The following is a 12,705-nucleotide window of genomic DNA, read 5'->3' as shown; positions in this document are numbered from 1 at the left end:
ACCACACTAAACAGCAAAATTAGACCAGGAAATAAAACTGTGAGGTCAGTAGTGAAAGCTAGACCAAAGCAGTAAATAAGTCTGAAACATCAGGAAAAGCCATTGGAGGCTTGGACAAACACAGAAGGCATCAGCACCTAAGAAAGCATAAGCCAAATATTTCTTGGGAGGGAGTTCTATAATTTGGGTGCTATCATGGAAGAGGTCCTCTCTCCAGAAGCTACTTGCTTAGACAAGAGCACCAAGAAATTAGTGAGCAGGTTTCTATGGGTGAAAGCAGCCCTTTAAATACTAGGACATGTAGGACTTTAAAGGCCCAGACCAGCAAATAAATGCACATATACAGACAGTAAATGTGCATTTGCAGATGCCTATACAGTATTATACTGGTACATGTAGCAAGGAGCTGGAATGGATTATATCCCCTCTTAGCCTGTGAAGAACTTGAGGGACTGTTTTATATTTTTCTCACCGCACACTTACTGTGGAAGAACTCTTCTAAAGTTGGAACAGCTTGTTTCTTCAGTATGGGAAATTTCTTCCACAGAAACAGCAAATTAAGGTTTTATATATTTATTTCACTATTTTGGTTTCTAAGGGAAGAAGAGACAAAGCAACAAATCAGTTCTTAACAGTAAGAAACCGCCCAAGACATTTTGCTGCCTGAGGTGAAGCACAAAGTAATTCCTCACCCCCAGCCCACATTCTGAACCCAAGTGGACTGTCAATTGAATCTCATTTTAGCGCTGGTGAAGGGTAACATCTTCCACTGCACCAGAGTTTGGGGCCCCAGAACAGACCCTGTGGCAACAGAGGGGAACAACAGCTGGGGAGCTCATGGCGGAACAGTTGCCTCCCTCTGTCTACCAGCCCCTATTGACGTCATCTGTTGCCTTTTTTGATAGAAGTCTTATTTCTCTTTGGATTCCTGTCTATGTACAGATTCTGTACAAGGTTCTGTACTTTGACTTTTCTATCTCTTTCTCTCTCTGCTAAATCATGAAACTTCAAAAAAATGAAGAGGGGAAGGAACGAAGAGGAGAAGGAAGAGTGGTAAATGAGAGATTGATGGAACATATGTGTGCTTTTTGAGTACCTAAGGGTTGTGAATGTACATTTATATAACAGCTAATATTGAGGAAACCATTTGTGTCGGGGTGAGTAAACCTCTGACAGATTACATGCAAGCACTTGCGCATGTGTTTCATTATTTGATTGCCTTAGGAGACTGCTGTTTAAGTTGGCAGATCAACTTATTAAAAGCAAAGCTTGTCTGCTGGCAAGATTACAGCACACTGGGGGTGGGGGAGGGCAGAGAGCCCAAATGTTGAGGTAGAGTGTGTTTATAGTGTAAGGAAACTATAATGTTACTGGAGGAAAGTAGGATTAAATGTGGTTCCAATTTATTGTACTGGGCTCAAGATTATATTCCTTCAGGATTTGGGCATATATGATGTGTGTTTGTGTGTGTGGCTTTTTTAAAACAAAACAAAACACGTTTAAGTCAAATATGTTGAGATCTGGAATACCTTTCTCTTCAAACTTTTACAAAGCGCGGGCATTTTGTTCTCAACATTTCTTAAGTATTTGAGCAGCTTTGAAAATAAAGAATGTCGATGGTAACAGAACAGCTAGATTTGCTGGTCTCACTATCCAGTTATCATGCAGTGCTAAGCTGCTGCTGGTGGTGTTGCTGTTAAATTTGTATACTACCCTATACCCATAGATCTCAGAGAGGTTCTCAGAATAATCAGGGCAATTCACAACATTCTGGGTCCCCCTTCCTGCTTTCTGGTGCAACAGACAGAGGAGGGGGTTGGCACAATGAGCAGCCAGATCACCATTGACATGTGAACCAGCTCACTGAGTCCGTTGTCAATTTAACAGTGAGCTTTTTGGTAAGCAGTTTACGGCTACTTCACACATGGTTTCAAGCTATGCTTTTATCATGTGTTTGGATGCTGCTATGATAGGTTTGAATATACAGTGGTACCTCGGGTTAAGTACTTAATTCGTTCCGGAGGTCCGTTCTTAACCTGAAACTGTTCTTAGCCTGAAGCACCACTTCAGCTAATGGGGCCTCCTCCTGCTGCGCCACCGGAGCACGATTTCTGTTCTCATCCTGAAGCAAAGTTCTTAACCTGAAACACTATTTCTGGGTTAGCGGAGTCTGTAACCTGAAGTGTATGTAATCTGAAGCGTATGTAACCCGAGGTACCACTGTATGTGCATACAGGGTAACTGGAAAACAAAATACAATAAACCATATAGCCCTGCATAATATTTGTCCTAATTCAGATGCCACCTATGCGGGACCAAAGATGATATGTGTTTAAGCAAATGTTTACTTTGGCCCTGATACCATATTTGACCCAATTCCATGGTGCAGTACCCTTGTTGCCACTCCGTAGTAGGGAAACTGATAATAACTAAAATGCACAAGTGAGTTTTCTGTTGCTTTATGGCAGCAGGGGGCAATCTGTACACATTGCCTAATTTGAAAAGCTCTCTGCAAGTGACTAGTTAAGGCAGAATCTACCTGCCCTTTCCTGGTAGCCCATGGGGGGGGGAGAGGATCCTGCCTCTACCCCTTGTTGGCATCTACCCCACAGCAAGTGACTCCCAGCACTAGCTCAGAGACCACCACCATTATCAGAGCACATTCAGTGTGTTCAGGTTATTTTGTGTGGGCCTCTGATGACAGCACTGCTTGCACAAGACAAACTGTAAACCCTTTCCTACAGATAATTAAGATAGCTATTTACACAGTATGCCTGTTATACTAGAGAGATAGAAAGCAGTACGAAGGCATCCAGTATAAGGGAAGTGACTGGCTGAAATCCTAGATGCCCTTACCTGAGAGTAAGTCCCATCAAACTCAGTGGATCTTACTTATGCGTAGACATGGAGAGGCCTGCAATGTTAAGTATCTTTAAAAAACAAAACAGCACGCGGGGAACAGGAAAGAAAATGTGGCGGACAAGAAAATAAGAGGGTTACTTCTCTTTCTGCAGCAAAGCAATATGAGGTGCAATAGATTAATTGCCACATCAGCGCAGTTTTAAGCAGCTTTAATTGGTGCATATGTTTGTACATTGCTGTAAGCTTCAAGGGAAAGGCTAATTAGGGTACAACTTGTTCTAACTGCCTGTGTGGATTCAGTGTAATAAAAAATCGTGTGCAAAGTACATGCTCAGGTGCTGTGGGCGGTGTTGCCTCCAGTTATTTTAGGAATAAGTGCACTGGCCTATTAGAAGAAAAGGTTACCAGACCTAGTTTAGACACAGCTCTCTCTCTCTCAATCTCTCTCTCTCTCTCTCTCTCTCTCTCTCTCTCTCTCTCTCTCACACACACACACACACACACACACACACCCCATTTCCTGTTTACCAGAATTCAAATACGTAGATCTTAAGTTCTCCGTACAAGTAGGGCTGCTTTATGTAATGAAAAAGTCCTCATTGAGCATTCTGGCCTACACATCTCCTGTCTGTATTGCATGGGCTTCCTTGTGGGTCTGGCACGGTGCCATGTTGTATGATGCTGTGTAAACAGAACATGCAAGGAACTGTTTGCTGATACTAGAAATCTTGGGATTGTTAAATACTGGCAGCTTTAGTTTTTGTGTTAGAAAAGAGATGAGCTTTCCTAGGGGCAGAATTTTGAAATTCCAGATAGTTAGATGTTCACAGACGGGCAAGGGGTGGTTTTCTTGATATAATTGCAAGCAAGAAACCTGCATTAAATCAATTATATGAATTAGTCCCTGTCCCCTATTGGTAACCTAAGATACCCTCCAAATGGTGGTGAACTACAGCTGCCCTCAGTCCTAGCCAGCTGTGGCCAGTGCTCAGAAATGATAGCAGTTGCAGTTCAGCAACATCTTGAGGACCACTGTTTCTCTACCCTGATTATGTGATTTTAATCATTTCGATGTAAACAAAGCTGTCCTTTTTAAAAACGAAACCAGACTAAAAATAGCTCACTATAAAATGATTGCCAAAACTTGTCATAGGTATCTTAACAGATGACAAATGAATTTGCAGAGCAGTGTGAAATGTCACTTTGTTAACTCCTGTTACGAGTGACAGCTTGTTGTCAGAGTGCCAATATGAAATAAGACCAGACATTGTCACAAATACATACAGCATATGCTTATGTGCATGGTTGGTACCTACCCAATTTTCTGTGTAGAATAAATTCTTCATTGTGTCATTAAATTAGGCACACACACATCATTTCGTCTTCTAAATATGAGGTGCTAATTTGGAAGAAAAGTATTTGCTTCAACTCCCTTGTATGAGAAAATAGGCAGCTAAATGGCTTAATAGTACAAACAAAATGGATTCATGGTAGTAACCCAAGAACAAATGCGTACATTGTGAATAAATGTTTACAGTTAAATTTTGTCAATGTTTTCTGATAATCTGAAGCTACCATTATGAATCTTGCCTCCTTTTGGGAGGGTGATAAGTCTTCAACTCTTCATATAGAAGCCCACTTTGGACAATATAAGTGGTAATGAGCCAATCTGTTAAAGAATACTATATAAAATAAATCTATTAAAATCCATTTATTTTCCCCTAGTTACATGATTAGTCAAAACGTGTTTAGTAAAACAAAACAATGTAGTAAAAGGTAAAGGTAAAATACAAAATAATGTAACACTTCAGGGATAAATGCAATGCTCTCATGGAACTGCACAGATTAGAAAAAAGGCATGGATTATTTTTTAATAAAAAAATGAAGCATCAGTTTTAGCCTATAATTAAGGAATAACTAGAGACTTAAAAGAGATCTCTGCAGCATAATGCTGCTTATAGCATAATGGCCTGCTGTTGTGCAGGAGACTGATCTAAGGTTTTTGTGGAAAATACTGACACCCTGAGGTGGAGAGTAACTTCAAAGCAATCTCATAGTTATAAGATCACTTAACTCTTACATTACATTGTTTCCAGTAGATTTTGCTGCTCTGCATTTCCTCCCCTTAATGGTATCCCTTCTAAGCATTTTGAGAACTTTGGCCCTGTAACTGGGGCTGACCATCTCTAATGAACTTAGAAGCATAGAAAGATGCCTCATACTGAGTCAAACTCATTTGCTCATCTAGTTCAGGGTTTCAGCCAAGAGTCCTTCCAGCCATACAATGAGATACCTGGAGTTAAACATGGGAACTTCTGCATGCAAAGTGTTGTGGGGGTGGGTGGGTTATTGTTAATGTTGTTGTTAATTGCTCTCTAGGCACTGAAAATTCTTTCATCTTTTGGCAAAGATTTACCAACATTACATGGTACTTGCTCCATTTTTAACACAATGCAATACAGTGGTACCTCTAGTTAAGAATGTAATTCGTTCTGGAGGTGTGTTCTTAACCTGAAACACCACTTTAGCTAATGGGGCTTCCTGCTGCTGCTGTTGCGCCGCCGGAGCACGATTTCTGTTCTCACCCTGAAGCAAAGTTCTTAACCCGAGGTACTATTTCTGGGTTAGCAGAGCCTGTAACCTGAAGCATCTGTAACCCAAGGTACCACTGTACAGGTCACGGCAAGATTGGCCTTTGCAGGGTTCAGGTAAAATATCTTTTGCCTGTCTCACTTGGGTACCAAACTGGCAAGATACTACATATTTTACTGGCCAAAAGTAACCCCAGTCAATCTCTTAGGCTACCCCTCAATGAAGATAAAACTTTTGGAGAGAACATGTAGGACTGTAGCTCTAAATGCCAGTTGTAAATGAAATAAGTAAATGTATTATGTTACAGTGACCACTTACACATCACTCCAAAAAAGAGGACAAAAGACAAGAGCATGTGCTTTGCCTGCAGAAAATCGCAGGCCATCTCCAGGTAGGACAAGAATGTCCTCAAACTGAAACCCTGCAAAGCCACTGCCAGTCAGTGTACGATGCTATATTGAGCCACAGACCCCTGTGTTCCTTCCTATAAGCACTGGTGCCAATTTTAAAATTAGGACTATAATTTAAATAGAAAGCAAATACTTCTCAACATTGGGAGGGGGGAGGGGGAACCCTGTGTCTAGGTGACCTATGTGGCTGCTCAGACTTCCGTCCATGCAATAATTTCCATGCCTCTGTTTTAGGGTTATTTATCTTGAAACCGGACTAGGTCAAAACAGAGGATTCCTTCAAAAAGAAGACTGCCCTTTGTAAAGCAGGACTAACAGACAGTCTACATTAGGTACTTTTAGGGCCATCAGGTTAAAAGAGTGAGAGAGATAAACAGGTAGCGGATCTTGCCAATGTCCTGCTTTGTTTTTAATGTAATTAGAAAATGCATTTCTATAGTTGCTGTTCAACAAGCAAAAATAATAAGTGTGTATTATTATTATTATTATTATTATTATTATTATTATTATTATTATTGTTATTATTATTGTTATTATTATTATTACTACTTCCACAGCATGCTATTGCTTTTCTACAGTAGCACAAGCAAAAAGAAGATAGTTCCCAGCTCTAAGGGTCTTACAAGCTAAACTGTTACTCCAGTGCCACTAAAGTTTTGTTAGCACCTTGAACTAACAGTTCTATACTGAACATGGCATTTCTAAACAGAAGGCAGGTTGGAAAAGGTGTTGTGGCTTTCATAAAATAGTGTGTGCTTCAAAAGCAGCCCGTAGAGGGGAGTAGAATATAACAGGACGATTTAACTACAGGCATTTTTTTTAAAGAGTTCCAGTTGGAGCCAACTAAAAACATCTGCTGTCTTATTTATAGTTCCCAGTTCCAAGAAGTATATTCTGTGGCAGATGAAAAAGTGGATGACAGCTCATAATTCATAAAGTTACCGAAGCCTAATCTGATAGAACATAATGTACAAACTCCTCCCTCCCACACAGACAATATCGCTTCCTTTTAACACGAGATAGCATGGCTTTGCTACATATTAAATTGAGCGCTGACATACAATTTACAGCCCTTGTTATAATAATTAAACTTTAATAAAGAAGCACCATGGCCTATTATTGCAAAATGTTGGCTCAGAACCAGCAATTTGAGGAGATGCATCTTGTTAGTGTGATTCTAAGCCAGTTTTGTTTTGTTTTTAAATCCAGTTAACTTCCCCCTCAGAATCTATTTTTGTTTTGTATTATTGGAACCCCTTGCGTTGTCGTGCTGAGGATTGTTTTTCTTTTTTCTTTAACAAGGGAGAGAGGAGGGGAAGACATTTTCTAGCATATCATTTTTTATTTTGTTAAAAATACTGGTAAACGAGAGCTTTCTGGGTAGTGGGCTGGGATTGAATTAGCCTGTTGTGAGAGTGTATGTCCAACTTAGTTTATAATCAAGTTTTTGGATGAAGGCTTTGGTAAGTTGTTGGTAAGCAGTATTTCCCCATGCAAGCTTTTTCCTAAAGTTTTAAAGCCACATTTTCTTTTGGAGAGTATGGAGGTGCTCACAACACATATTCATACCACAGATGGCGTACGCACCTTATTAAAGCAGCTTAAAATGATATAATGTGCGAAATATAAATGCATCATTTTTACAAATATAAATGTTTACATTATGTTGCTTAGAAAGCAAATGCCATCCAAAGGAACAGTTGTTGCACCACTGAGCACACCCATCCCTCCCATCTCACTAGACCAGAGCTTTCCCAACTTCTCATATTGCTGACACACTTTTTAGACATGCATCATTTTGCGACACAGTAATTCAGTTTTGCTAGCAAACCGGAGATTAAACTAACCCCTTTCCAGCTGCAGGAGCAGGGCAGGGCGGGGGGCATTTGCACAACACACCTACACACTACAGCCAACACGCTAATGCAGGCTTCCTCAACCTCTGCCCTCCAGATGTTTTGAGACTACAATTCCCATCATCCCTGACCACTGGTCCTGCTAACTAGGGATCATGGGAGTTGTAGGCCAAAAATATCTGAAAGGCCAAGGTTGAGGAATCCTGCACTAATGTGTCATGACATACAGTTTGGAAAGCTCTGCACTAGACCTTGGAACAGACAAAATATGGGGGAGAGTTCTTGAACATTTGGGGGACAGGGCAGAAGTGGTCTGGAATCTAGGTGGGGGCGACTGTATTACTTACTAATTGTTTTTTGAGGTCTTCTGTGGTCACCCCATGGGGGGGGCAACCATCTTGTTTTCATACAATGTGCTGCTAACAACACAACGTCACTCTACACTAGTGCACCCCACAGTAGCAGTTGGGCTGCCGTTGTTCTGTCGCTAAACTATGGCTTCGTTTTAAAGTTAAAAAAGATAAGACAATACCAACACCAATCCTTGTGATAAGGAAGGAAGAGAAATTCATTGGTCCAAGTTTTAATTTTTCACCCCAGGAGTGAAATGTGGATTAAAATGCAGCGGTCATTCAGATTACACAGTTCTCAGAATTTCGTGGTGCTATTTCTGCTCAAAATATTCTCATAAAATGCATACTTCAGAGAATTAAAAATGCAATAGTAAGTATTTAAGGGAGAAGTGCAGTGAAAAGCATATGAAACATACATTTTAGCAGAAAGTGTGTATAATTTGAGTGCAATTTTTTTAAAAAAAAAAACTAAAAATAAAGCATGGTAAGGAATTAATCTTTTGATTGAGTGCATGTGAAACTCACACTGAACACAAATAAAAGGATCCAGCCACCTACATACATAGCTCAGTTGGTGGAGCATGAAAGTCTTAATCCCGGGGTCCTGAGTTTGAGCCCTATGTTGGACAGAAGATTCCTGCACTGCAGGGGTTTGGAAAATACGGCCCTTGTGGTCCTTTCCAACTCTACAACTCTGTGATTCTACAATCTCCGCCTTTGGACCGCCTCATAAAATACCAACAGAGCAATTCAGACTGTGACCAGGCAGCAGCAGCAGGCCATGATGGGGTGACAGCCACCATTGTATCCACAGCCCCATCCATTATGCTGGTGTTGGAGGTTGAAGGAGGCAGGCAGAAATGTGCTGTGAGCTATGCCAGCCTGGAACTGCTGTAGCCATTAGGCTTTCATTGGACCTGGTGCTGAGAAAATCTAGGAGAAAAGAAAAGGTAAAATTACTCAGGATTTGATTTTAACTGTAATGTTAGACCATAGTCTCCTGGATACCTTCTAGTAAATGAGTCCCGTCCCCCCCCCCAGCTTTTTCAATAGTGTATCTTATTACATTTTAAAGGGCAGGTTAGGTTATAATTTTGGTTCTATCCACTTTCATGCTTCCTCTAGCAGTAATGAAAGGTTTGGCTCAGAGGCTTGCAGAGCCAACCTTCCAGCTTTAACTTTCCATAGGTCTTTGCCAGGTAATAACTCTGAAAATCTCTTTTTACTGAGAACTCCTGCAAAAAGTGCAGCTGTGTGCTGGTTTCGTCTTGCAGCTCGTAGCTATGTTGGCAGTGCTCAGTTGCAAGGTATGTGTCGTCTGCTCACACACGTTGCTGTTGCTAAATGCTGTTCAGGCATGTCTCTATTAACAAGAGGGGGAGAGCTTTTGGATTGGAGGGAATCTCAGCTTCTGTTTCCTCTGATTGGTTATGGCCGGTGGCAAGGTAAAAATAGAAGGAGTGGAAAATCCAGCATTTCTCGCATGTCACCAGAAGCCTCCTTTTAACCTGGGATAAATGCCTAATGACCAGGGAAGAAGGCTCTTTTAAGACAAACCCCCGGCAACTTTTAAACACTGGGGGCAGTGGGCTTCAAAATAAAACCCAAAGGGTGCACTTGGTCTGAACGTGAACGTTAAAATGATTACTTTAAGTGAAAAACTGATACTGGATTGTAGCAAAGGGATCTGCAAAGTTGCCCAGATTCTTAAGAGTGGACTTGGCTCTCCAAACCTTTGTGCTGTGAAGCACACATCAAAGCAGAAGATAGTTTTGAAGTCAGGTACAGATTGCAGGCTGCTTGTCAAGTTTCATTATTTCTCTGTGTCCATTGAAAATTGTGTGTTGAGAGGGGTGGGGTGGGGGTAGTGGGGGCTTGTTTCTTGCCATAATCCTTTTGATACATGTTCAGTCCTCTGCTCTATTACCACTAATCCATATTCAGAGCTTGTTTTGGCAGTGGTAGCTGGAATACTTGCTTCCATTCCGTTTTGTTGCTGTAGCATGTCAGCTTTCTTTAAAAAAAAAAATATTAAAAAATTAAAGCACCACGAAAAAACCTGGCTTCCTTCTGTGTAAATCTTGTAAAATGGTACTTAGTTCTAAGAATGTTGTAAAGTGTTTAGTTTGGCAGACAACTGTTTCCTGAGGTCTTTTTTTATTTTTTAAAAAAACCCTAAATGACTGTAATTTTCAGTTTTGTGCCAAAGGTGGAAAGTTTACTGTCGAAAGTACCAATTGCAGTATAATGGTATGGGAATTTTATACAGGAGCATCGCAGAACAGAGCAGCTCACAGCTACAAGAGCTACGAAGCCCACTACTATTAAGATAGTGTTGTTGTGTCAGGATTGTTGGTGATATGCTTTGCTCACTCATCACTTCATCACATTACAACGTTAAGGGGTTCCCCTCCCCATCGGTTTATATAGAATTTAACTAATTTCGTTAAAGTTATGATTGGCAGTTTGTTTGAATCAGTGAGGTGGTATTTGGCTTCAAAGAATCAGGGCTGTCACCCAATTAAATAAATCTTTTTTAACTTTATGATATTGGTTGATTTACCTATGATTAATCAGTTAAATTTGCATATGTAAAAACAGTCTACCATACTAGATTCTTTTCCCTGTTCCACCTTTTTCATTTTATCTTAGGGTCATTCTCTCTTTCCTGGGAGAGCACAGAGAATACCTGTTCTAGTGGCCATTTCCAGCTTACATATGTTTTAAATGCTGCTCAATTAATGGCAGTGTTAGAAACTTAGATATGAGAGCAAGGAGCTAAATGGCACCTTAAACTTAGGTTATGGGCGCAACAATGCAATGTCTAGGTGTGCTTTTTTATAACAAGAATACAAAGCTGAAAATGAATGAACTGCAGCTAAAATATTACGTTCATTTGTCACATGGTCTCAGAAACTGCTCGTGCACATGGAATTCCCTGTCACAAAATGTGCCTAGAACAATGGGAGTTTCGAGCACTGATTAATGGGTTTTAGTGGTAGATTTTCAGGCAGTTTTAACTGATTTGTCTACATGGGGGTAAGCCCCATTGGGAATGTGCATAGGATAGTGCATGTTGCAGCCTTCAAAACTATATTTTATGTAGCAAACCCAATTGATTGCAAGAGCATTTCTAGCTCCGCAGCAGCCTATTTTTCTGACCGCAAAAGATAAGACAAGAGAAGAGAAGCCTCTCTTCTAAAACATCAAAATACTTGATACAGCATTCCTAATTTACTTCTGATCTAGGATGGGAGAACTAGGCTCAAAGGAATTGTCGTGGGCGGGTGGAAAATGCAATTTGCTTTCCTTACAGAAACCGCTAGAGGGAGTAAGAGAGGCAGTGAGCTGAATTTTTCATTCTGCCGTGTGCCTCCCTCAGAACTGCTTTGTGCACAGCTGTTTTCGATGCAGATATTTTTGTGCAGAAAACCAACATATACATGGCCATGCATGCATGCATTTGAAAAGGCACAGTGATTGAAAACTCATGTAGGTATAAAAGTACAAGTACTCTTAAAAACACAGCAAGGTGCTTTGTGCATGGATATCTTTCACAATGATCAGTTTCCCCAAAATTGGCAGAGCTTCTTCTAAACTTTTATAACCTGATTGCTTGTTGACAAATGCGAGATTGACTACTGCTGGCTCCATCATGCTAGGATGGGAGTGAATGTTCTTTTCACAGAGTTCGTTCTTCTGCTGGACACATATCACAAAGAGCACTTCAAGGAAATCTTCTTCAGATTCTTGTACTGTGGATTTCCTAGTAATTGTGGCATATTCAAAGAACTGCTGTTAAGAGGAAGTTTCTGATCCTTTAAAAAAGGCGGTATTTGTATAGTTCTTGTAGAAATCACAGAAGGGGGGGGGGCAAAAAGAAAGAAGGTGCGTAGCTCCCCCGGCTGGTCAAATCCAGAGCTTTCTTTTCCATTGCCATTTGTTATAAGAAGGTTGTATAGATTTTGCACATTCGGCTGTGTTCTGTTTTGAAGTGCGCAAGAGTTCTACAGTAGTGCAGAGCACATGTTGACACAGGGAAACACGCGCATCCTTTGTGTGGATCACTAGGGTGTGTATGTGTGTGCAGACATATGTGATCATGTATCTGTGCAGCCTGTGGAGGACAGGGGAAGAAAAGAGAAGGAGGAGACTCATCAAATACAGTGGTACCTCGGGTTAAGTACTTAATTCGTTCTGGAGGTCTGTTCTTAACTTGAAACTGTTCTTAACCTGAAGCACCACTTTAGCTAATGGGGCCTCCTGCTGCCGCTGCACTGCCGAAGCACAATTTCTGTTCTCATCCTGAAGCAATGTTCTTAACCTGAAGCACTATTTCTGGGTTAGAGGTGTCTGTAACCTGAAGCGTATGTAACCCGAGGTACCACTGTATGTAACTTTATAGCAAGTGCTATGATGTGGACTCGATGACAACACAGACTTCCCTGTGCCTGTCTCCAGACAAGTGCACCCCCATTCTGAACCCTTTTCCCTGGGGAGGCTGCACGTGTCTTTTCAGGGAGATTACAGGTTGCGGGGGAAGCAAGCATACTGCCCTTAAAGAGCCTTTTTAGCAACAGAAAAAGTGGGTGGTGGGGTCAAGCGAGTTTGAGTATTGGTTATGCTGTATAT

The 12,705-nt window shown here is 40.9% G+C and overlaps 1 protein-coding gene across 2 annotated transcripts in view; it reads left to right on the top strand.

Annotated features, from left to right (window-relative positions):
* PIK3R1 (phosphoinositide-3-kinase regulatory subunit 1) overlaps positions 1-12,705 on the top strand; it is a 62,889-nt gene that overhangs the window by 24,053 nt on the left and 26,131 nt on the right. Inside the window, exon 1 of one of the 2 annotated variants that reach the window (XM_081212833.1) lies at positions 9,578-9,855. The exons of the other annotated variant lie outside the window; for it this stretch is intronic. Coding sequence (XP_081068959.1) covers positions 9,714-9,855 — 142 coding nt within the window. The 5' untranslated portion in view covers positions 9,578-9,713. Of the gene's footprint in view, positions 1-9,577; positions 9,856-12,705 lie in introns of those variants that run through there. 2 annotated transcript variants of the gene reach the window in all.

Source organism: Podarcis bocagei (genome assembly GCF_964188305.1).
Source record: "Podarcis bocagei genome assembly, chromosome: 11".
NCBI lineage: Eukaryota > Metazoa > Chordata > Lepidosauria > Squamata > Lacertidae > Podarcis > Podarcis bocagei.
The sequence above is the reverse complement of the archived record's forward strand: the minus strand, read 5'-3'. Positions and strand labels throughout refer to the sequence as shown.